Source organism: Cheilinus undulatus, linkage group 2 (genome assembly GCF_018320785.1).
Source record: "Cheilinus undulatus linkage group 2, ASM1832078v1, whole genome shotgun sequence".
NCBI classification, from domain to species: Eukaryota; Metazoa; Chordata; class Actinopteri; order Labriformes; family Labridae; genus Cheilinus; species Cheilinus undulatus.
In genome coordinates, this window is record NC_054866.1 from 42,853,355 (window position 1) to 42,880,363 (window position 27,009).

A 27,009-nucleotide genomic window follows, 5' to 3' on the forward strand; every position below is an offset into this window, starting at 1 on the left:
GCGCTGAGATAGCACGTGGGGGTCACCTTCTCCCCTCTGCCATGTTCATATGGCACTGTGAATGGGGCTGTGTAAACTGTAGTTACAGGCTAAGAAAAACATCTTGTTTTAAGTTGCATTTTTTTGTGCAACATCATCGTCGTTATGATTCTGATGGATTGAGAGTGGTTGTACTTCCACAGTTTAAAACAGGAGCATGCAGTCTGAGGGATGTGTTCAAACACAGCTCATAAACAGAGTGGAAGGACAAGTTTGTTGTGTTAACTTCAGATGAAATCTGTGGCTGTAGAAACTTGACAGTATTTTTTCATAAGATATATTTTGGACCTTTATTCAGAGTGGAGGACAGTTGATAGAGTCAGAAACAGGGTGAGAGAAATGCAGGAAAGGAGCCACCAGCCAGACTTGAACCTGGGCCACCCACATACACTAGGCCATGTGCGCCATGGGATTGGCAGTATAACAACAAGAAGCTGACAGCAGCCATGACAAGACATGTCCAGTTACAGCTACTCAACAGCAAAAATATAAAGGTTTTGTCATTTTTAAAACTAATTTAGACTTGGTTTGAAAAATTTCTACGTATTGTACCTTTAAACTGAAAAATGTAACAAATTCAGGCTTTAAAAAGCTATTCAGCTCCCCATAGTTATGGTTTGTGGTCTGTTCTCATACAGTAATAAAGGTTAAAGTCATTATTGGAATTGGTGATTCACCTCATTGGATCATGTGAATGCATCTCTATGGGGCGGGGCGTTCCTCCTGGCCCACCACGCGTGAGTGCGTCAATGAAACCTCGTACCACGGCACACCTGCGTGCAGTCCCAAACTCATCCAGCGTGTACCTGACCAAACAGAGGAGAGAGAAAAGGCAACCTTCAACACCCTGAGCTCCTGTGAAAAGATGGCAGCCTCTGTGTTTTCCTGCAGACTGTTTGTCAGAGGTCAGTCACTGACACACATCAACAATGCAGGCAGCTTTCCCAAAAGGAAAGACTCCAGGGTTGTTTTGATTACTTGGCGTTGGCAGCCTCTGTGACAGACTAAACACAAGATAATTCTGAATTAAGATTCCAGGAACACCAGTCTCTACGCTCTCAGCCTCAACATCCACAGCCAGAGCACGGCCTTGGGACTCTTTGTGGGCTCTGAGGCAGGTGCATGACAGGGAGAGCAGACAGACAGAAGGACGGTTTGCCATGAAAACACATCCTGAGGTAACGTGAGAAACTTTCATTAGATTGATTTTGTTTTCATGGACTCCCAGTCAGCCTCATAAAAACCTGCTAGCCTTATGAAAAGTCATGCACAACCGGTTTTATGCAGTTTTCACTTTATTTCCTGTCAGAGTCAAGGCATTACCAGTTTTATCATTTTAGAGCCAGTGATTAGCACTTAAAGGTATATCAGACCTGATGATGCCTTAACCAAGTGGTTCTCAAATTTTTTTTCCACCAGGACCTCCTTTAGCGGCTAATATTTTCCCCTAATCACCTACCATAACATCAACACATAAAAGTAAACTGTTGTACTCTGAAAAACGTATGTCTTGCAGGATGTATGTGGTAAAAGGAAAGGGTGTGGCTCTCTCTTTTGAAAAACATCCCTACAGGCGAAGCCAGTGGCAAGACACGACTCATCATACTTTCTTGCCCTTGTTTGATCTGTCGTAGTGTCATTGCCAGTCCTCCATTTATCCTGAAGTCGTCTCACAAAATTTGCTGTGCTTTGCTAACAGTGCACATTGTTTTTATTAAGCCTTGTTGAGCCCCTTTGTCATTGCATTGGTCGCTTTCTAGAATCTCTGACTCAACCTCTAATCATTACTCAATATAAAAACTTTAATTTTGTTTTAGGGCTGTCAGCATAAATGCATTAATTCTAATGCAATCAGGGTTTATAGTTAATGCATTCATTTTTAATTGCATTAATCTAATGCTTTATTATCCTTCTCAACACACTTTGGTTAAACCACTGCAAAGTCTCCCTGCAGTCACAGTGATGTTAAAAAAGTCTACCACTGCTCCTTAATGTCTCATTTCACATGAAGAAACTCACAGGCAGCTCAGTGGACAAGCCAAAATCATCTGCACCTTATGATATCAAACATTGCACCTTATTCCTTTTTTAATCTCTAACAAGTTCCTTTTTCACTGCTTAGGTTCATGTCAGAATTTTGGATCCACCTAAAGTTCCTTTACCCTGGCACACCAGATAGACTGTTTCATATCTATGTTGCATGGATATATTTCACATTAATCTGGGGAACCTCCCATACCAAGCGTTTAAGAAGGGCAGCACTTTTTAAAGAATTCTCATAAGGTGATTGGACAAGTGTTTTGTCTGTCACCTTCATTACAAGCCAATCAGAGCGACAAGACAAAATGGGAAAGTAAGCATGCCCAGCTCCAGTGGTAACCTGAGACTGGTACAGAGGCGCAGTGCAGTCAACGATTAGCAGATCTCGTGGTTGGATAAAACCTGTGTCGAGGCATCTTCTATGTGAAGAGAAGCTTTGGTTGTAACCCTAACCCAGTTCTAATTGCTACACCAGTGCTAGCCAAAGTACCAGCGTCCTGATTGACTAAACCCCGCCTGTAGCTACCGCCCAGTTCTCCTCAAAGGATGCTGATTGGCCAGATCTATTTTCAGATTGGGCACAAACATTTCAGACTGGAGCTTTGCATGTTTAAAAGTTCGCATTTTCTCTAAAAATAAAAGCAGGTCTATATCCAAACAGGAAGTATGTTTCCCTCAGTATAAGATTAACAAAAAACTGAAATGACACAAAACAAGGGTTTAAGCAAAAAAATAGTGGAATCTTAAAATTGGCAAAGAGGGAGATACATTTAAATTAATGGCAGATGCAAATTTAACAATTTGACAGCCCTTCTTTGCTTATTTTTATCAAGCAGGGCCACGCCTTATATTAATGTTTTTAAAAGCAGATTTAAGACCTACCTTTTTAGTCTGGCTTTAACCTGAATTTAATATCCTCAACTTAATCTGTTTTAGAAATGTAGGTTTTATCTTATTCTGTTTTAACTTCAGAATTATCTCATAGTAGTTTATCATATTTCACCAAGTTCTCCTTAAGCCCTTTATTTTCTTATTTTAGTTTTTCCCTGAGTTACAGCATCTGTTAATTCTATTTTATCTCATATTATTTCATTTGATGACATCTTATTCTACACGTTAACCTAACCTCAAGATGGCGTTTCCTCAGCACTCGGTACAAAAATTCCTTTTCTTTGCATATCTTTTATCTATCATGTATTTTGCCAATATTGTGTATGGAACACAGGATGATACAAAAATGAAGAAGGTAGGATTTTTTTGTAGACTATTCTAAAAATATGGCACCTGAATGATTGCATATGTCATGCAAAACATCTCTGCTGCTGCAAAAAAAAAAGTTTAAAACTGGTATTTTGACACAAATTTCATGTCAATGAAATATTCCACCTTTTGTGATTTGAAAATCGCAGCAGGCCATATTGTGATTTAATCTAATATTCGATAAATTTCCCAGCCCTATATGCAACAATATATCTGTGCAATAACTAAATGTGGAATAACTTCTGTGTAATCCCGCTTACAGCAATAATGTAGCATTTCACCCATAAATTGCACTACAATCCAGCACATTGTTGCTGCTTTTTTATTTTGTTAGTTTTTGATTGTTTTATTCTATTGCTTTACTACAAATAGCCTGTCTTAATTGTCTATTTATTTCTCTTCTATTCCTGTATTGGATTTGCACAGCAAATTTGTTGTACAACCTGTGTAATGACAACAAAGATGATTCTAATTTATATTTGCAATAAAAACAAGATAGTTGTGCTCTAGTGAAGGACAGATGCTATGAAACCTCTTATGCCCTTAATATTGGCTCCTACAACTCAACTCTGCACACCAGTGGGCAGCAAAAAGCTAGCCAGGGTTGTCAGGTAAAACTATGATGCACAATCTACGCCTATCATATGCTCCTTTAATCTTTTCCATTAGAAGTTGCAGATGGAGGTTGTTACTTTTTTAACATTATGTCAGTGACAATTTAGCAGATCGGTGCTTTCTTCTTCTGCTGAATAGAGGCGACTCTTTTAATTTGCTCTTTTGTTAAATCAGGAACCTCTACATTTACAAACTTAAAACTAGGTCGAAAATAATCTGTTTCACTAGAAGTTCCCACATTTATGCGTTTGTGAATTTAAGCTCCTTTGGTGAATGTCAGTAAGGCTGCCTGCAGCTGTATGGCAAAGACCAATAAGCAGGAGTTTTTCAAAAACACATTTAAGGCTATAAACCAACATTTCAACTTATCTGAACAGAGAATACAGTCTTACCTTTCATTTTAGACATTTAAAACACCCAGCACTTTAAGGTTTAATAGCTTCTAAAGCCATTAAGGGCAGCTTAACATTGACACTGGAGTTTAGAAGAGGGAAAATGAAGAGACGGCACATAAAGCAGGTCTGAAAGAGTTTGTGTGGGGTTTTTTTGTTACTTGTAAAGGACCGGTCGGTCCTGCAGGGCTTCCATAGCTTGTGTCAACACAGGGCTGATGTCACAGGTCTCTTGGGTCAGTCCTCTGCATTCATCTTTAAAGAAAGAAAAAAATAGGACAAAAAATGTGTCTTTAGGAGCAGGACATCATGATAAACTGTACTGACAAAGAAAGGAATTACAGCCTCTCTAATTACTTTTCTTGTGTTATCCTTGAGTCACTGTTGCAAGTGCTTTCGATTATGGCAACCCCGAAAGGAAGGAAAGACCAAACAAAAAAAAGAGGAAATTTTTTTTGGTCATATTTTCCCATGAGTAAGAAGTCAGTGTACTTTAACCACAAACAATAAAACAATGAACAGGCAGTGACCAGTCTTCCAGAGTTTTGGAGAAAATGGTTCAGCACACTCCACTCCTGCTGGATCTGATTTAATGTGAGTAAAATCAAGTCAAACAGTAAGGAAAAAGATGTTTAAATTAAATTATCTGAGTCGCACTCTTGACAATGTGAGCATACTTTTGTGAGATTATAAAAAGCCAACACTTTAACTTAAAGGTGATGTATTTTACAAGTACTTAACCTTTCCTCTTACTTTCCTGAAATAAATGTCAGCCACAGTAAATGAGAATCAGAAGTATGTGTGGTTAGGAAGATGTTTTAGACTTTTTTGATGTCCAATAACACAAATGAGGTCTCTGTGATCTGAATGGTTTATTTCCATTTTAATTCCTATGACAAAACACATGGCTAAGTCGAGGGAAGTTCTAGTTTCTGGTATTCTTTTGGCGAAACTCAGACAGAGATTATGAGTCACATGTGTCCCTGGATGAGGCCAACACACGCAATTACTCACACTTGAAAGAGAAGTTTTATATTCAGTTAGAGCCAAAAGCAGAAATCAAAAGAAAATGGAAAAACACTGAAATATCCAACAGAATCTCTTGGCAAGGCATGACAGACTTTGAGATAGGCTGTATGAATTATCATAAAAAAATCACCTCTACTAACACATACAAGCAATGTCACTTCTAAATGGTGATGACTCAGTCGTTAATATTTCACGTTCACTAACTTGCTACATAACAGTCGCAGCTGCTACATCAGTCCCCCTCACGTAGCATAAAGTAGGGGTTCTCAATGGGTGGGTGGGGACCTAAAAGTGGGATGCAAAGCTGTTTTCATTGGGTCGCAAATGTGTGCCTGGAAAAAAATTCCAGGAAAAGTCCAAGATGTATGGGAACCCAAAGTGCACAAACATCCACACTTTTTATAATACTCAATTTAAGTTAATTTCTGGATTAAGTTCCTACAAGGATTAACATTCTCTTTACAAAACAATACAATACAATATAATAATTTTATTAATCCCCAAAGGGAAATTCATCTGTCTGGAATCTCATCTGTTTATGGTAGAATTAAATAGTCTTATTGCTGATGGTATGAAAGATCTATATCTTTCCGTCCTGCAACGAAGAGAGAGGAGCTGTCCACCACTGTTGTTTTTTTCGGTCATTTAGGGTGGTATGAAGTGAATGATCCATGTTCCCCAGAATGGCCTCCACCTTCTTCAGTGTGCATCTCTCTACCACATCCTCCAATGAGTTTAACTTGATTCCAACCACAGAGCCAGCTTTTTTAACCAGTTTGTTCAGACATCTTGCATCCTTGTGTTTTACAATGCCTTCTTAGCAGACTGCAGCATAAAACAGAACACTTGCCACCACAGACTGATAAAACATCTGCAGCATCTTACTGCCAATGTCTATTGATCAGAGTCTTCTCAGGCAAAAGAGCTGGCTCTGCCCCTTTTTGTAGATGAAGTCTACGTTTTTAGACCAGTCCAACTAACCATCCAGGTGTACACCTCAATATTTATACGATGTCACCACCTCGATGTCCATGCCACAAGTGTTCACTGGCTGAAGAGGGGGTTTGGATCTGCGGAAATCTATGATCGTTTCCTTTGTCTTTGAGGTGTTAAGTAGGAGGCAGTTTTTGTGACTCCAGTCACTGAAGGCACTTAACAGATCCCTGTATTCAGCTTCTTGTCCATTTCTGATACATGCCACAATAGCAGTGTCATCCGAGTATTTTTTTTTACTTTATCACTCTTTGTTTAATATACATTTTAAAAATCAGTGAAACTGAGAAGTTTCCTGCAGCTGCAGCTTCTGACTGGAAGAAAATGAAATATCAAACAAATATTTACAATCACTGACTGTTTCATTCAGCTGTTGCTTCACATCGTTCACATCTCTGCCTCATTAAATAGGGTTAAGGGATATTTGATTATGTTTTATGTTAGGGCTGGGTGATATATCGAGTATACTCGATGTATCGAGTATACTCTTTGTATACCGCTTTTGCAACCTACGATGTATAAAATGACTATGTTGCGAATATCCATCCATCCATCCATCCATCCATCTTCTTCCGCTTATCTGAGATCAGGTTGCGGGGGCAGCGGCCTAAGCAGGAAAGCTTCCCTCTCTCCGGCCACTTCGTCCAGCTCTTCCCGGGGGGATCCCAAGGCGTTCCCAGGCCAGCTGAGCGCCACAGTCCCTCCAGCGTGTCCTGGGTCTTCGCCGGGGCCTCCTCCCAGTGGGACTTGTCCATAACAACTTGCCAGGGAGGCGTCCAGGAGCATCCAGACCAGGTGCCCGAGTCACTTCATCTGGCTCCTCTCAACGCAGAGGAGCAGCGGCTCTACTCCGAGTCTCTCCCGGATGGCCGAGCTTCTCACCCTATCTCTAAGGGAGAGCCCAGACACCCTTCGGAGGAAACTCATTTCAGCTGCCTGTATCTGTGATCTCGTTCTTTCAGTCACAACCTACAGCTCATGACCATAGGTGAGGGTAGGAACATAGATCGACCAGTAAATCGAGAGCTTTGCCTTTCGACTCAGCTCTTTCTTCACCACGACAGACCGATGCAGAGACCGCATCACTGCCGACACCGCACCTATCCACACGTCGATCTCCAGTTCCATTCTTCCCTCACTTGATACTCGATATATTGTGAATATTTGAGTATAAATTATGTGCAAGTTTTGAGCCATCAACATGCATTTCTCGCTGGAGTTTTGCCTCTCCCATTGTCCCTGAACGCATCTCTCACAGCAGAGAGCTCACTCTCTCTCCCCTCTCTCCTCCGCCCATCCAGAAAACTCCTCTGCACATGCGCATCAGTGGCGAGAAGCAAGGGAGAGGAAAGTAAACAGAGCAACGTGGCTAGTTAGCGGGGTTAGCTAACTTTTGAGACAGTCAGCGAGAAACAGCGCTGAATCTGCAGCGTTGAGCAGTCATGCAACTTTGAAAAGGAAGAGGTCAAAGTCACGCGGTATTTGTTAAAATACGCCGCAAGATGACTCCGAGATAACGGCGGCAGTATCATAACACATTGCTAAAGACATGAGCCCAGAGTTGTTCCAAAGACACTTAAGCCAGAGTACGGGATTTGCCTGGACGCGAGCATTTTGCAGAAAACTCCCTGCCAGAGTTGTACAGGTCAGAGAGAAGACAGCCCAGCAAAGGACAAATGTGATCCACATCTCCACAACAACGGAGACATATCTTAGCCTTACAGTTCAAAACGCGGGCAATAAGTAGTTAAAGTGTCCCTGCCTCCAGCTTTTTCCTCCATGATCACACAGGAGAGCTTCTTAAATAAGGTCTAAATACGCTCTCATGTTATGAACTTGTCAGAAACTTGTCCAGTGTTCATCAGCACAAATAATGGACTAATATAATCACAGCTGTGAGCCTGAATGGTGGATAAGACTGCAGGGTTTTGGCCATTTACTGCATGCAGGATTGGTGAGTTTTGTGTAGGTTTGCTTCACCCTTAATGAAGAAAATAATCATTTTATAGTCAGCAATAGTAAAGATAACATAGAAAACATTTCAGGACTTTCCATGCATTGTAAAAGACCAAGTATTTCATGATTTATGTATTTTTGATTTATTAGTAAAAGATTGAATAAAATCCTTTTCAAAATAAAACTGCTAAATTTGACTTTATATTGATTTTTACTTTCTGCAAACAGTTTTATTAGAAATCCAATAGAAAGGTATATTTTTATCACCAAACTAGTGTCATTTGGGGCCGAATTAAATACAGCCGCTGAGAGGCCATTTCAAAATATCGCAATATATATCGTGTATCGAGGATATATCAAAAACATAGAGGGATATCAATTTTAGGCCATATCGCCCAGCCCTATTCTATATCTGCTTATTATCAATATGGAACTATATTTCCTGTTAAGTGATGGATCTGACTGATGCTCAGTCTTTGTAATCACATGCTAACATGCTGAGGTTTTATCATGTAAGAAAGGATATTACTGAAATATGAATTAAATAATCGTAGCATGCTACCCAGCCCACATGTGGCAGAGACATTGCATGCATACATGGGGGCATGCTGATCCTAAGGCATTCAGTGGAGAGGAAGAGGTGCAGAAGAAAGCTCCGTATTAATCCTTAAATGCTCAAAGTCTCCTCTAGTTTGTGACTTTAGTTAAAACACACAAAGCACAGCTTCCTTCTGCATAATACCGCAAACTGCAGTTAACCTCATCCACCTAGTGCAATGCTTGTTGGAAAATAACAGTTTTTTTCTGACATTAGATCTTTGAGAGCTGGGGGTGGCATGAAATCTGCTGGAGGCCACCTCATTCTTTCACATTCAGGAAAAACCCTGGCTCTACTTTTAGAGTTGATTTTTTTGATTTAAACAATATCTACAAATTGCACTTTCTCAGTTGTGTGAATTAGCACTGTACCAAACAAGTTCAAATGCAGTAAAGAGGCTCTGAACACAAAGGTCAAAGTTTCCTGCTTTGGTATTAACAGTGTGTACTGTACTCACTCTGAGCCCAACGATAGAGCTGCTCATACGATGTCTCCTGTAACACGGCCATCTGCTCCATGATCTCTAACCTGGAAGAAGCCCACAAGTTAAATACCCATAACCTGCAGCACTGTGTCAGAGCCCTCACAGTGACATAAATACCACACCTGGATGAAGCTTTTTTTCCACACTTATTCTTTATTCAGGTAAAAATAAACGTCATGAACAGAACAAGAGTTGAATCTCTGCATTAGACATCAGAGTTATTTTACTCTGTCTGCAGTGAAGCAGAGAGCTAAACTACAGAGCGAGAAGAGCACCTTACCCTGCGGTCTGTTGGTTGGTTCGAAGCAGGATTTTCACATCCTCGTGGATGTGCTTCACTCGAGCCAGAGCTTTGAAGAAATCCTTGAAAATGAAAGATGCACACATAAATAAATAAGAAGAAACATGATTGTCAGGTTTGGCAGAAGTCAATGGAAGTTTCTTTAAGATACAGCAGAAATAAAAGCTTTAATTGGAACTATTTTCTGTTGTTTTTCCAAGGATAGCATTTGGAAGTAATCGTGCAATATTCATGAATATAACCATGACGTCCAGTGTGGGGTTGTTCCTTATTTCTTTATTAATAATCTATGTGCAAATCAGTATTACAGTAAAGTAGAACTTCCACTCTTTGTTGTTTCTTCAGAATGTGTTGATGGTTATCAATACAGCAGGGATTTCCAAAGTGAGGCCTGTGACCCCTAGGGAGAGCCTAACAGGGGGTTCAGCAAGGCTAGCTGTAACAATAGGTGCCATTTTTCACAGCAAGAAGAACACGCAAATTTTGTGACTTATAATCAAATGTGAAACTCCAAATGAAAGCCAAGCATGCTTTCATGTGTTTTGCACAGAGGAGAGGCTGCCATCTAACTGCTCTTCAGTGTGTGATGGTAGCAGCTGCATGCACTTGTGGTCATAATGTCGCATGTCTCAGCACTTTATGCTGGTATGTGTCATCCTGGTATATAAGCCACAGCCAACTTTGAGAAGAAAAAAGGGTGTGAAAAGTGCAGGTTATGCACCAGATTTTATGATAAGCTGTGTTGAGGAGGGGGAGAAAAAGCCGCTACATTGACGAGGTGCTTCCAACTAGTCTGCCTCAACTCAGTGGGACAAAGCCTGGAGGGTGCTGGGAAAGAGGTCAAAAGAAAATCGTCAAAATCTAGATTTTCTACAAAAGCAATGAATAGAAAAGAAAAATATATCCTTCCAAGGGGGGTTGAAAATAGTTTCATCTACCAAAGACTACAATATGGAATGAGGGGGCAGATGGCAGAAAAGGGTAAAAATCCCCATAAATCTGTTTAGAATTTAAGCTTATGGGCTTTAAATATCCCAACCACATGTTACAACTCAGCAAACGCAGTAGCAGCATGTTGGCAGTGTGAGATGATTGAGCACTCTTAAACTAAAAAGGATTCTGCTAATGGAGTCTCAGAATGTAAAAAACTGAAGAGAAAGAAAGCTACAGATCATCAAGAGACTAATTTCTACCTGATATTGTATCCTGACATCCTGTGGGTGCAGAGGGGAGGATCTTAGACATTCATTAGCAGACAGAGATAAAGAATTACCTCGGTTATGGTTGCATCCCGAGCCCCTCGCAGTGTGGCCATCTCTTCAGTTGAAAGCTGAAACTTGGCAAGGAAAGCCTGAGCGACTTGAGCTCTCACCTCCAGACGGTGACTGAGGGGAAAGAGAAGACCGAGATATGACTGATTTGAATGATTATGAATTTGGAGGTCAGACTTAGCCATTCACACATTGATGGTTGGAGCTGCTGGGAAAAATGTCCATCAGTACTGATCCCATTCATAAACACTGAAACTGTCATACACCACTGATTCAGCAGTGAGAGATTTGGGGTTCAGTTTTTGCCCACGGGTACTTCAACATGTGGCTACAGGGGCTGAGGATCAAACAACCATGGCTGCTGCTGCTGCTGACTCTTCCTTTGAGAATGAATGGACCAATTACCTTTTCATTTTGTACTTTCATGCTCTGACAAATCAGATTTTAAAACTTTCATGACAATAAATTCTTTCACAAGGAAATAAAAAAAAATTCGGATTAAAAATTAAAATTTCTTTTTTCCCATCGTTCTAACAAAATTTAGTTTGAAGCACTGTTTTCTCAACCCACAGATTTGTCATTGAGTTTCTGCTCAGCTCAAATGGGTCTTTATTTGGAGCCGTCCTTTATTTTGTCTCTCTTCAAGGCCCTCTTCGCTTTTTATCTTTACAGATTCCTCTTTTCTTCTTAAGTTTTATCACAGTTTTTGTCACTGCATTTGTGTTTTCTTTCTGTGAATTTAAAAGATCTATCAGCATGGAAACAAAGTTCGGTATTTTGACTCAACATTAGAGGGGGGAGCTGTCAACAAGCTGTAATGAATGGAAAGGTACAGTAGATGGCAGTCAAACTCCACAGCCTCTCTGACAGTGAAGTCAGAGTGAGACAGCAGGGTGTGACAGAGTAAAGACATCATATGCAGCAGTGAGAAAATAACTAAGGGAAGGAGGAAGAAAGAGCCGGATACCGGCCAGGTTTGTCACTATCAATAACAGCAGACTGATCACTATCAGTGTCACTGACACAATAGTGACCATGGCAACTGTCCCGGTCAAACAGGGAACTCTGTCATGGGATAGCAGAGAAAGAGCGAGTCCTCCTTCTGTCCCGTGTTTCCATCCAAACTACCTCGTCTAAATTCCCTCCGTCTGTCTGAGGAGACAAGGCCGTGTCAGTAAATCACTGGCTTGTTTGTGCGGTGGAGACAAACCCAACATTTATCTGACCATTGTTTCTCACGCTGTGCTCTGCCAGCTGAAGTAAACGGTTGTAAATCTGTTACAGGACACTATGATTTAGGATTTCTCTGTGCAGCTCAGCCAAGCCCACAGAGTTGAGGTGGCTTTGTATTTCAAGTGTTGAGATTTTGTTGTCCCACAGAGAAGCCATCACATTTAGTTCAATGAACAGACTGTAGTGTGTTTAATTTTATCCTATTCTTTAAATACACAATACCTGCAATGTTCACACTGAAATGTGTATATTCATTTTAAAATCAGTACTCCAATGTTGTGTAATTTTTTACCCAAGTATTAAAGCTACATCAAATATTTCCAACAGTTTTCAAAGCCAGTGAAATACGTATTGTTATAATAGTCAGTCACAGTGAACACAGCATGTTTATTGCTGCAGTGGAAATGCTAAGTGCTACATTGGAGACTGCTGCATAAGGAAAGGTGAACTGCTGCAGGCTGCCGTTCTGTTGCTGTGTCTCATTCATGCTTTGTGCTGCATACTTGCGATTGACCATGATTATTCTCTGCCATCAGCGGTGTGGTCTGTCACCCGGTTTCCCACATATTTCCATCCCCCCATCCCCCCAACCCCCAATGTAGTGGCACCAGTAGACATTTCCAAGCTTTGCAGAGATGTGCTGCTTCGCTTTGCTCACCTCCATTGCTCACTTTTTGTTTCTCCATTCAATAAAAATGGTTCTTTTTACTGAGTTTTTACTTAATAGTAACTACTGATTTGGTTTCATGAATGAATTTCATGTAATGAAGGAGAAAAGCTGTTAAAGGCAGCCTTTTGCAAGTAGCTTGCAGCACGAACCAGGAAGAAAAACATAGTAGGGCGGGAAACAGGTACCCGCCACCAGCAAAACAGGAATGTTTTTGAGCAGTGTTGGATGAATTTGCTCTACCTACCAGCCACTGAAGCAGGTAAATCAAAGTTACATAACAGAGTGATTTTTGTGGCAGTAAACCGCATGAACAAAGTCTCGGCTTTCTGTTTATTCCTAATGACTTTATATGCAGAGATGAGCAGACATACACAATCACAGACCGAAGAGCCCTAAAGTTAACATTGCTGTGAGAAACTAATGGTTTGTGATAATTTTGGTGAGCCCTGTAAAGAAAATGGTATATTTATTCTCTAACTCATTATGTCCTAAGTAGTTCTAAAAACACCCTGCTGTCTCTAAACACAGGACGTGAGGACAAAGCAGTATTATATGTGACAATAAAATAACACTCATACTTAAGAGAACAAGCTTTATAACTCACCTAACATAATAACTTTAGTTGTTATGCATCAGGAATCAATCAGGAAGCAAACTGACCAGAGGAGGAAGCACAACAAACACAGCGATGGCAATGATAGTAATTATGAAGCAGTACGTTTGATGGATGTCAGAAATGGAGGAACAACTAGTTGATTTGTGGCAGCATCATGAGTGTTTATTAGGGCTGAACAATTTGCCAAAATAATATGATTGAGATTTTTTCCCAAATATTGCGATTTAATATGCGATTATTATTTGGCTTCAAAAAATTCAAGAAATAAATCATTCTATATTATAATCTACATTCAGTCAGGAGCCCCCCTTGTCATGTGTTTGAATATTTCATTGCAAAATGGATATACAGTTTTACAGAGATGGCTCTGCTCAAAAGCTCCCTGGGTTAGTCCTGTGGCATGCACTGACTTTTCAGAGAGTGCAGAGCTGGAAATCTCCATACGGATAGATACATTTATGAAAGTTTGTATTTGAAAACAATGAAATTATTTCAGGAGCAACCAATCCATAATAGCATGAATCTAAATATGAAGGAGCAACAAGCTTTAAGCTATAAAAGAGGAGGCTGGGGTGGGGGAGGTGAAGCTTTACCAGCAGAAGCAGCATAGTGCATCAGTGTTAATGCTAGTAGGGATAAGTGAGAAGTATGTCATATTCAAATACGCAGCTGTGTTGAGAGAAAGAGCTTTGATTGGCTGTAGGAAATGGTAGGCAATAATTGGTATCAGCCAACAGCTAGCTACATTTGGGTTGTGTACCCTAAAGTCACATAAGATTTGGAGTTTTGGATGTGGAGAGTCTGGTTGTTGGTGAATGACTGTTGGTCTGTTGATGTGTCAGTTATCTCATTGCACGCCACACACTATATGAACAAAACAGTTAAATTTGTCATTAGTTGTAATCATATTTAGGGTCTCTTTTTTCAAAATCAGCTAAGATTTTGAACATCTTTCAGTGTGTGCCAGGCTTTAAGGAGTGTAACTTTCTCTGCTGAAATCAATAAATCAGCAACGGAGCTGAGCAGCGTGTCTCTACTTGTCACCTTTTGTTGTTTTCAATGAGAACCAGCTGGTGGCAGATTTTACATAATGAGGATTTAAAAAAGGCATTTTCATACCTTAAGACTGTTTCAAACAGGCAGTCAGTCCAATTGACACAGTTTTAGCAGTATAAAAAAAACATCAAGGCAAAGTAGCAAATGATAATTACATCTGTGTATTAAATAGACACTTGTGTACAAAAAACAATGACCTTTAAAAGAGGAGAAATTTGACGGAGAACAGATTGAGACATAACCCATTGTTCTGCTGGGAATAAACTAATAAAAAAAGAAACACTCAAGCTACCTGATATCCCAACACAATTAAAGTGATATACAAAATAACAAGCAACGATAGGGTGGTCATTAATTATACCGGGTAATGTATATATTTAGAATCTATTTCTATTAAACATGCCTGCCTTCACACATCACATGAGCAAAACTGATAAGAAATAAGTAAACTCTTCTCAAAGCTATAGCTGTCTCGAGTAAGGCGATTTTATCTGTAATATGCAAATTTATGCAGAGATGATACAAAAGTCTAATTGGATCATCTGCTCTATTGTGAAGGGTGGTGAAAACAAAGGATTTCTTTCATTAAAAATGTTGAGTTATCTTCACAAGAGTGGAAAAACAGAAAAACAAGCACATATATCATCTAAGATAAAAGGGCCTACATACCATTTATATAATCCAAATTATTATGCAGTTTTATTCACTGCATTCATAAGAGGGGTTGATTTCATAATGTTGTATTCATGCTTCAATCAGAGATATTACAATTCAAAGCACCTAAGCTCCTTTAAAAGTTGTTATCAGTAATTACGTATCACATTTACACAATTTGGGTATAACCATTACACTGGCAATTAAAAGATATACCTCATTCCCTGTCAGAGAAATGACCTCTTGAGTTTTATTTTAAGGCTGCAGTAGTTCAAAACGTCCTAACTATTGAGGTTTCTATCAAGGGAAATGTCAAATGTGAATTAATTCACAGAAATGGGAGCACCAGCAGCGTAAAACCTCTCTAACTTTCCAACAAATTCACCTCTGAAAGAAAAGACCTGCCCCCAATCTCTCATGCTAAGTCCAGGAGTGACAGACCTGTTCCTCCAGGATGTAAATCACAACAACAGACAGGCTGCACACGCCTGTACAAGGCGAGGAGAGGGGGATTGTGAAAGCTGTAGCAGCAGAGCAACGGATGGCGAGGGAACAGTGGAGCAGCAGGATCGTTTTCTACAGCGCTGTCAGGACATGACACATTCTTCTCCAGACTGCAATTACCGAATACCAGAGAGAGACAGCATGCTGGAGTGGATTGGCAACGCCACACTGCAAAGACAAGCATGGAGGCTCTGGGCTGCTGGTTCAGAGGAGAATTACTCAATGAGCGAGGCTGCTCTTGAAGAGCAAAGTTAAATGAGGTCAGGTTTGAATAATACGACATGATAGGATGACTTAAAATAAAAGTTTATGACAGGTTTTTCTCCTCATGTGTGTTTGAATTAGGGCTCCTCAGTTCGTGAAAAATCATACTCAGGATTAATCTGACTGGTACTGAGATCAAAATTATAAAACACAATTACTCGTAAATTTTACAACATCTGAAACTCGTGCACTTATCGAACCAAGACACTGCTTATACTGGAAAAAAGCAATTAAATGAACATGTTTAAAAATCAGATGTAGACATTTTCGGACCTTTTGAAGCACCTTTATTGCACAGCAGTCAAAAATAAAAGGTATGGGAGGTTCCCCCAGTATATTAGACCAGGGCTGCATTTATAACTTAATGTACTGTTTATGAAACGTCAAATGTAATAGGATAAAGATGTAATACCCCTTTCTATAAGTATACATATGGTGATACTGATCATAGCACATTTTTGCAAGTGTGCTGAACTGATTCTAAACAGCTTAACTATTAAAAAGCAGAATAATACTTTTCATCAGGTGTAGACCTGTTAAATGAGGGTGGACTGCACCAATCTTTAAGTGGGCAATTTGGTAGACCAGGGGTAAGTATCTTACAACAGTACAGACTTTGTTTAATCCCTGCAATCAATCTAAAATAAGAGAGGGGATTGAGGGTTTTTAAATCTGAAACGATTTTAAAACCGTGGGAGACCGCAGACATGATGACTATTTCAAACGATCTTTCAAGCGACCTCGGGTGATCACGTGTCTTCAGAAAAAAAAAAAAAACAAACAAACACAAATGTCAGTCAATATCCTCTTGCTGTCCCTCCAAACAGGCTGCCTTGGATTCGTTACTGGTGGAGCAAAAATCATAAAACAAGGGAAAGACTCAGAACGAGATCCTGGCTTGATTGAAGTAACAGTTGTGTTTATGGTTATGGGTGGGGAAAGTCGTATGATCCGGCTGATGATCGTAATTTGTAAGTGAATCGATTCAGAGTCTGGGAGGCTACGACGCGATTTGGAGCAGTAAGACAATCGTGTTGACACAACACATACACGAGGATTATTCAGACAAATTATCATTTGCGACAAGGCTCCCGTTGGGATATGCCCCAAAGGATCATCTGGGGAGGCAAATCTTGCCTCATATCTTAAAATCCTGTAGTGTGTGGCCAGCCTAGCACTGAAGGCTCTTCTCTGAGTTTGGCTCACATTCAGGGCTGACACACAAGTTATGGGCAGCACTGCTGTAACTGCCATTAACTGTTACGTTGACGTGCATAAACACAAAAAACAAAGATTAAAATCAGATGAGGTCTGCTAAAAAACAAAGACTTGTCTTATTCAATGTGCCTTCTTAAATGTAAGACCTCTCACTAGTAAAAATAAGTAATCCTGCACAGTAACCCCGATTATCTTCTCTTCATGATCGTGAAAAGCTAAAACTGTGATTGAAATTGAATCTTGATTACTTGCCCAGCACAAGTTTGAACCTTTACTCTTTTTTCTCTTAAGCCACTAGACTTTGTCTGTCGAAGCAACGAAATGAAAGCGCAACAGCACATTAATTAGACTTCTTAATGCTATGACACTAATGAAATTAATATCGACATTTCCTAACAGATTATTAATCTGCATTTCATGAGTTGAAAATAATTCAAACCACCTTTTACTGTTTTAAATTAGTTCTGAATGCTGCAAAGCCAAAGCCGGTGTAAAGACACTCAATTAAGACTAATTAATATCATAGCATTTATAAATGAAAAGCGCATCAACGCCCTGTAATCAATGTCACTGTGCAACTCCTGGATCACACGTCCTTCTTTCTTTACAGGATTTTTCCTAATTATGCAGTGGGTGGAGACCTGTGGGTACAGTAACCCTTCAAGCAATACAACAGAGCACAGTCTCATAAATAGCTCTGTCAAACTGGAACAGTGAAATTATTGATCATATCTGAGCTGTGTTTATTAAAACTCTGTAAATTACATTTCAAACCAACAAGCTGTTATTAAGAGTTTAAAACTTTATAACTTCCATAAATGATTGACAGTTCAAATTTTTTATCTAGTTTGGAGAGCAGAGGTACAATCACACCGTAACTTGGGAATATCCTCTCCCACTATGTGAGTCAATCGTCCATTTAAAACTATTAGGAGCCTTTTCAATGGCCTGCGTGGAAATTTGGCATTCACAAAGCTGCTGGTTAGGCACGCACCAATGATCATAGGGCCCGGTCACAGCCGGTCACATCACACAACACAAAGGCATCCTCACGGCCATACCCTCATTAACAGCCAGCAGAGACTCAATAAAGCTCAAGTGTCATTTTACACAGGTTGTCATTTACACTGTGAATGTCCCTGATTGTTCTCTTCAGGGCTTTAGAGCTCTTCAATGACCTAAACGGAAGTCATCACTGAATGATTTCATTTATTTGCAGGGGAAAAAACCTCTATAAAACCTGTGTAACTTTGGATCTATACTGTAGGGATTTCTTTAATCAAAATGAGTGGCTGCTCAGTCCAAATGCAGGTTAATCCTAGTTGTGGTTTCTAGATGTATCAACATAATTCTTTGTTATGCAACCAAACAGTCCTAAAAGAGCTCCACCAACAGTGAGACCACTTCAGCTAACTGTGCTGACACACAGGCAATTTAAACATCCGCTCCTGAGATGTCTCAACTTGTTCAGCAGATAACATGTCACGCCAAGGCAAAGATCACACGGTCAGGGCAGGTGGGTAGCGTTACGTTTCATTATGGAACAACGCACAACACTAATTTACTGCTCCTGCTGACAGCCTCTTTGAACAGGGCCAGCCCCAAACAAAGAGCAGCACGTCTGAAAGGCGGCAGACAAACACAGGGTATTCACTCTCATTGGCTCCCTGCTCCTAGCTTTCCTTCTACATGCTGTAAGCAATCTGCCGTTTCTTTCAGTTTCATTAAAGCCGACAAATGACACAGTGACACGGTCAGATAAGATAGCAAACAGTTCAGGACAGGCCTGCTCTGTCGGTAAATACACATCAGGAGTGTCTGCAGGGCTGTGAAAGACTGTAGAGTCTCAGCAGAGCTGCCCTATCACTACAAAATGTAGGATTATGCTGCAAAAGTAGCACTGCTATAATGCTTGTCAACAAGGGAAAAATAAAAAAAGACTGGCTCCAGATTGCAGAGTATTCTGTGACCTGAAAAGACAGGAGCGGTGTGGTGCAGCGGGCCGAGTGGCGGGTGGCTGAAGGAGGACAGCTTGACTACACACTTCCACTGGCAGCTCTTCTGAGACCAAATAGCTGAAGACAAGGTCAAAGCCCAGCTTGCAGACAATATCCCATCTGGCTGTGGGGTCATTGTCGTTCTGCGAATGAAAATGTCATGCAGATGGACAGCAGGTCCCATAGGAACCACTATGCAAAGACGGAGAAAAAAAGCAGGGGGGCACTCAGGGTGGTACTCATGTAAAACCTCTGACCGCTTGCCTCCAACAAGCCCCCTGCACAAAGAGATATGACTGATATTAATTCACTTTTTGAACATTTGCACTGGAGGCTTTATCCCCACTGATGTCTTTCACTGCTCTCAGATTCAGAGCTTTTTCTCCATCGTTTTCAATCTCGCTGCCTCCCCTCCTTTGTCACCTTGTCATCAAGGAGGTCCCGAAGCTGTGCCAGCAGAGCATAGAATTGAAGCCACACATCACAGCAGCCAGTGCTGCCTTTTGCCAGAAATTTACATTAGATTTGCCCCTGCCTCTATGTCACATCACAAGGTCACTGAGCACTAGGGGTCACACCCGCCACAAATGCTAATGAGCCCCACCCTAATCCCCAGCTATCGGTGCAGAGGAGCGGGTGTTTTATTTTCACATTTCTGTCAACACTCTGCGGGCCAAAATTCACAGATTAATGACACCTAAATTATCTTATTGGCAGGCTTTCAACCCCCAAATCTATCATTATTCAAAGAGATGCAGCTGGGTGAAGATACCCCAACCAGTTCCACTTCACTCGATGTCATGGGGAGCTGTATATATTGAATCTGCATATTTGATAGCTCCTAATATGTGTTGTCAGCAAATCTCAATGCACACACTCAAATACAAGAGCATGCTGATGGGCTGCTCTCCAGTTTAAATAGTTAGCTTCAATGAGATCAGGGAGCATTGCAGTGTAAACAGGGACTACTTTGATGTTTATCTGAAGACCAAACATCACAGGACATGACGAATAAAACAAATGAGGCTCCATTTATGATGATTGCTGCCCTCCTTATGCAAACAGACAACTTCAGGAGAAATATTCATCAACCTCATGAATCATTTATCCCTTCTCATCAAAAATAAGATATGCTTGCCAGCTCTTCTAGCCCTGCACCAAATCTCTCTAACTTCTGACACCAAAGCGAGTCTGCATGCATTTCACAGACTAGAAGTTTACTGTAGCCTGACTTGGCAGGTCACAATATAGGTGTGCACACAGTTTAAACCATCAGTAAATCATATTCAAAGAAATGCTTTGTTCTAATTAAGCCACCTCAGTTGGCAGATGTCAGATGACATTGTACCGATAAAATAAAGTATGAGATGTTACGTAAGATCTAATTTTCCAAATTGCATGTGTGCTACAAAAGCTTATGAATTGCTAAGTGCACTCTTGCTCCTGCTGTGCATTTTGATTGAAGTGTTTTTATCATTTTTGGTCTGGGAACCCGTCTAAACTGAAAAAAAGATCATTTCTCTGCTGAAATGAGACACCAAAGAGAGTGAAATGATGATGTCTGGGCTAGGACTGATGAAGATGCCTATCAGGAATGCATTTGATGAGTTCCCAAAATGCCTATTAGCCTCAGAAAAGATAAGTGGAGAAAAGGCGATATGAGACTTCTTTTAACTTTCAGCATTTAATTTAGAACAAAGTTTCCATTCAATCAAAAAGATCTTCTTGACATTCTTTAAATTTCTCTTATGAGTCTGGGTTGGCAGCCTCATATTATGGTCCTAATTCATATTTTGGTGACTTCCCTATGAAAGCCAGATTCCCAATTTTGCTTGCAATAATTAAAATTAAAACTGAGTCCCTCGATTAATTTCCAAAATCATCACTGGGTTACACAGCCTAGTTAGAATGTAATTTATAATTTAAGGCAGGATTTACTCATTATCACTCATATTTAGAGAGCTGCACCAGCTGAAAAAGTTCCAAAAGTTAACACTTAAATATAACATCTACTGTAGCCGTCTGTAATCTTACATCTACTGTAACGGTGTGTTGTTTTAAAAGGTAGGATAGCTTTGAGGGTGAAAAAGAAGAGAGGATTTAACTGGCAGTGTGGCATCAAGCAATGCGATCTCCATGACAGATTGCATTCCAAAATGTACGATGACTTTGATTTGTTCTTGCTCTGTTGTTTTCCATGAGTGAATTTAATTTCCTCCTCATAAAAGTAGATCAGCGTTAAAACACCTTATGTTTTAGCTGAAGATTTCTCCACTCACTTTCACTGTTGTTATTTCTCCACTGACTGTGGATTAAGGGTGTAAGCTACAGTTCATATAATCTTGATGTATGTGACGTACATTTTCATTAAAATTTGTGGGTTAATGGCGGTTAACAGGAGTTATTTTCCTGCTGTTAGAATGTTCAGATATTTGGGAGGGAAAGAATTTTTCCACAAGTTATTTATGCAACAACATTTCAGTTGGTGTAGATTTTATGCTCTGCAAATACCTTACATCCAAGTGGTGGAACCAAACAGTAAAAAAATAACTAGTTTTATTGAGGATCAAGTGCGGACATTAAAACCTTGCGCATGTGGGAGCCACAGCCACTGGTGAACGATGGCGGGTACAGAATTTGATCCATACGATTCATCAGAACAGGGGTTCCCAAATGGTTTACCAAGGTACTCTGGTGTGCCATGTAGCAAGTTTAGGAGTCCCATGGGAATTTTTACAACCATGCATAATTATTACAAATTAACAACTTCTAGGGATACTGTAACACATGTAAAAGAGGCTATTTGTGCATGGTTATAAGTGTGGTGTGCCTAGAGATTTGAGCTTGATCTTTGGTGGGCATTAGAACAACCAGCAACGCGCTGTTACACATAAAGATTCCATTTTTGTTACATTTTTTCAAGGTATATTGTTTAAGCTATATATTTTTTTTAATGCTATCTTCTTGGCCTTTTGCCTTTATTCAGACAGGATAGGTAAGGAGAGACAGGAAAGGTAGCAGGTAGCTGTATCTGACTGGTGCAGACTCAACAGGTTAAAGCAAATAAGTAATTTAAGGAAACCCTTGAACTCGGTGATATGTGAATTTTTAGAATAAAAGACAGTTCTAGTTTTGCCAATAGGAGATAGAAATACAAAATACAATGGGACTGGACTTTTACCTCATTTCAAATAAGCATAAGTCTTGCATATTGCAAGATTACTTCTGTCGAGAACTGTGAACACATGTTTAAACACAAAAGCTTTTGTTGGCTCTACTCACTTTTCTCCTTGCAGCTTGTTGGTTTTTACTATGAGGTCCTGAGTTTGCTCTTTTGCAGCCTGTTGAAGAAAAGTAGCCGTTATAGAAGACTGTATGTAAACATTGCATCCTTAAAATAATACAAATGCTACAGTGGTGTGAAAAAGTATTTGCCCCCTCTCTGATTCCTGAGTTTTTTGCTGATTTATCACACTTAAATGTTTCGGATCGTCAAACCCATTTTTATATTTAGCAAAGACAACTCAAGTAAATAGAAAATGCAGTGTTTGAATGATTATCTAATTTTTTTAAGGGGGGAAAAAATCCAAACTTATCTGGCCCTGGGTGAAAAAGTAATTGCCCCCTGAACCTACTAACTTGTTGTGCCACCCTTGGCAGCAATAACTGAAATCAAGCGTTTGCGATAACAGGTGATGAGTTTTCTCATCACTGTGGAGGAATTTTGACCCACTCTTCTTCACAGAATTGCTTTAACTCAGCCATATTGGAGGGTTTTCCAGCATGAACTGCCGTTTAAGGTCACACCACAGCATCTCACTTGGATTTAAGTCCGGACCCTGACTGGGCCACTCCAAAACCTTAATTTAGTTTTTCTTTAGCCATTGAGAGGTGGACTTGCAGGTGTATTTTAGGTCGTTGTCCTGCTGCATAACCCAAGAGCGCTTGAGCTTGAAGGCACATCCTGATGGCCGGACGTTGGCCTTCGGGATTTTCTGGTAAACAGCAGAATTCATTGTTCCATCAATCACAGCAAGTGGTCCAGGTCCAGAAGCAGCAAAGCAGCCCCAGACCATCACATTGACACCACCATCTTTGACTGTTGGCATGATGTTCTTTTTATCAAATGCTGTGCTATTTTTACACCGATGTAACGGGACTCAAACCTTCCAAAAAGTTCAACTTTTGTCTCGTCAGTCCACAGAATATTTCTCCAAAAGTCTTGGGGATCATCAAGATGTTTCTTGGAAAATGTGAGACGAGCCTTTTGCTCTTTTTGGTCAGCAGTGGTTTTGGCCTTGGAACTCTCCCATGGGTACTATTTTTGCCCAGTGTCTTTCTTATGGTTGAGTCATGAACACTGACCTTAACTGAGGCCAGTGAGGCCTACAGGTCTTCAGATGTCGTTCTAGGTTCTTTAGTGACCTTTTGTGATGAGTCATGGTTGCACTCTCAGAGTGATTTTGGTTGGCCGACCACTCCTGGGAAGGTTCACCACTGTTCCTTGTTTTCTCCATTTGTGGACAACGGCCCTGACTGTGGTTTGCTGGAGTCCCAAAGCCTTTGAAATGGCTTTGTAACCTTTTCCAGACTGATAGATTCCAATCACTTTGTTTTTCTCATTTGTTTTGAATTTCTTTGGCTCATGGCATGATGCATTTCTTTTTGAGATCTTGTAGCCTACTTCATTTTGTCTGACAGTTTCTATTTAAGTGACCTTTTGATTCAACAAATCTGGCAGTAATCAGGCCTGGGTGTGGCCAGTGAACTTTAACTCAGCTTTTCATAAACTGTGGTTAATCACAGTTAACTCATGATTTAACAAGGGGGGCAATTACTTTTTCACACAGGGCCAGATATGTTTGGTTTCCCCCCCCCCCCCCCCCTTTAAAAATCAAATAATCTTTCAAACACTGCATTTTCCATTTACTTGGGTTGTCTTTGTGAAATATAAAAATTGGTTTGATGATCCGCAGCATTTAAGCGTGATAAATCAGCAAAAAACTCAGGAATCAGAAAGGGGGCAAATACTTTTTCACACCACTGTATACTACTGCAGAGATCAAGTTATCTATTCTAACTATAGTTAAGCTTTGCTGAATACATTTAAAACTGTGGGAGGTTTGAAAAAGATGCAGGGGTGATAAAGTGTACCTTTAATCTACTGGTCATTTCTTCACAGCATGTACTCATGGCCTGGACATCTTCATGAACACTTTCAAGCTCCTGTAGAGAATTTAAAGTTACAACATTTAGGTAATGTGGATCACAAATCAAATTATCATGAGTCTCCCTTCTCTGTTTTTGCTGCTAGTGAATCCTCAGTTAACACTGACAGTCCCTATATTTGCCTGCTTCACTGTATAAATATATGGTTGAACACACATTTTGGTAAAGGTTAAAAACCTTATTGCAAATCTCACTGTTACCTCTTTAACTTCCTTAAATATTCGTGCAAACTCCTCGTTGATCCCCAGGCTCCGTCTCTCTATATCTCCACGGAGGTTTCTCCTGGTGCGGAGACTGTTTTCAGTGAAGAACACGGAGAGCGCTTTCAGAGCCTCCAGCATCTCCTGAAACCACAAAATGGAAATTACTTTGTTAGTCTGGGGGGATTTTGAGGTAGACGAGCAGGTGTCCCAGCCACAGACAACCCATCGTAGCTTAAATCAGTACAGGGCACGCAAAGAGCATTTAATATTACAAGGAGTTCTCTATTTAAGAGTCTGTTTGTCCGCAATTGCTTGTCTAGTCTGTTTAACCTTACAATGAACTACTGGCAGGAGAAATGTATGAAAGAGAGACGAAAGCAAGTGTTCATTGAACGATAGCAAACGTAGCCTTCAAATTAAAGACTATTGTGTGGTGCTAGTCTGCTTTGCCACAGCCAATGAGAAGAAATAACCTTACCCCAAAGCCTAGGCTGATTGTTTGTTTGATATATTGACTCAAGGCCGAAAAATGTACAGGTTTGACAGGACTAGCTTGCAGCGTTAGCTACTAGTAGCTGGCTAGCTTGAAGCTAATCGTTTAATCTCACCTTGTCATTGTCGAGCCTCGTCTCCAGTATTTTGTTCAGCTTTCTTGAGAGCGGATTATTGGGTTGGGAAGGAGCATTTGGGTTCTGTATGACAGCGGAATTATCATTTGAAATGTCTACTTTAGTATCAGCCATGGTTGTAGAGTAACTCCTCCACGTCAACTTTCCGAAAGATGTTTTGGTCCGTCAGAAATTACCATCCGGTCTGTGTGAAGATGAAACGTTCCGCGTCGCGTATATATGATTTTTAAACCCTGTGTTTTTAAAACAGAAACAGAATTGTTATTTGTTGAAAGAAATAAGCTACCACCTTACGTTATGATAACAAACACGGCAGTCTCGAACAATTAGAAGATTTTCCTTGCTTGAGACTATACACTTCATAAACAAACTGGTTCATGGACTTAGTATCAATAGTAACTCCTGCCCCCATAAAGACAACAGTTTCCAGGTCATAATGAAGACAGAGATTGGCTCAAGAGGCTCATTAAGCCTCTTCATTGGGTCGGTTTTTAAGTTTGTTAACGTGTAAAGATAAAGGAGAAATGACAGCTTCTATAAATAAGTCAGATTAATGAATAAAACATTTTGATTAAAGGATCAATAACCGTCTGTCTAAATCCCTGACGATACAGTCTAAATTTATTTCTAACATACACAAGCACGCACTCAGGCGCGTGCGCAAATCCTAAAAGAAACACAAAGTTTTTGCATGGAGAAAGAGGGAAGTGCTGCATTTATGTGCTGTTGGAAATTTTGGAATCACCTTACTCAAGTATAGAAAATCATGCATGTTCAATAAATAAACACATTTGAATGCTTACGTGATCTTTCTGCACAGTTTTGGAGGCTGTATATATTATTAAAGTAGCAGGATTACTCAGACTAGTGGAATGACTTTTAGTTAATTGAGGTAATTTCCCAGATGCCCAGGGCTGGTTTTAGTTAAGCCCATCTTTAAAATACCTGCTGTCAAATGATCCCTGACATGTGTGACTTCACAGTCACGGAAAAGACAAAAATGAAACAACGGCATCTGAGCGCTTTTATCAAAGAATCACATATGTATAGTTACTGTCATCTCCACACCATTTCACCCTGGTACAATAAGATTAATAAACCACATCATGGGTGTTTTGACTTCAGCTTGTGAAGGAAACAATAATACAGTTTTATAAGGCGTTATTACACCATGCCTGCCAATTGTTGGCTAATGTGTCATAGATTTATGCGCTCATTAAAAACGATATTGCTTTAAATTTCCCATCCTGGGAAACTGACTCTATGGTATCACTTTATTAGTACTTTTATAATCACTTTATGAGTATGTCGGTACTTTAATTGGTTGTTAATATTTGATGATATCTCCTTATATTGTACTTGAACTTTAAAAGCCTAATCACACCAATGCCCACAGCAGTTCTGGCTGATATATCTGCAGCTGTGATCAGTGTTTTCACATTCTTTTGCATATTTACCCCTCTATATCCAAGCAATGCATGTTTTACATTCTAGTTTATACTTACTGTAATACAACCAATTTTTTTATACATTAACTGTTTTTTTTTCTTTCTTTCTTTCTTTCTTTTCTTTTTTTTTTTTTTTTCTTATTTTGATTCACTTTATTGTACAATTTGTTTATAATGTTAGCTTGGGTTAGGTTTGTAATGCTTATTTTGTATTTCATTATATTTTATATATTTTTTATATTTTACCAGGGCTGCTAGCATTAATACATTTATTGCAATGTGATTAAAGTCCAATAATAGTGCATTCACT

The 27,009-nt window shown here is 39.9% G+C and overlaps 1 protein-coding gene across 1 annotated transcript in view; it reads right to left on the reverse strand.

The window, feature by feature from the left end:
- The window catches only part of cog6 (component of oligomeric golgi complex 6), a 42,703-nt gene extending 17,282 nt beyond the window's left edge, over nt 1-25,421 (reverse strand). The window contains exons 1-9 of the mRNA XM_041797764.1: nt 25,231-25,421; nt 24,620-24,763; nt 24,345-24,416; nt 22,473-22,531; nt 10,981-11,092; nt 9,687-9,769; nt 9,380-9,450; nt 4,508-4,601; nt 717-845 (exon numbers count right to left, since the gene is read on the reverse strand). Coding sequence (XP_041653698.1) covers nt 717-845; nt 4,508-4,601; nt 9,380-9,450; nt 9,687-9,769; nt 10,981-11,092; nt 22,473-22,531; nt 24,345-24,416; nt 24,620-24,763; nt 25,231-25,365 — 899 coding nt within the window. The 5' untranslated portion in view covers nt 25,366-25,421. The remainder of the gene's footprint in view (nt 1-716; nt 846-4,507; nt 4,602-9,379; nt 9,451-9,686; nt 9,770-10,980; nt 11,093-22,472; nt 22,532-24,344; nt 24,417-24,619; nt 24,764-25,230) is intronic.
- Between the last annotated feature and the right edge of the window lie 1,588 nt (nt 25,422-27,009).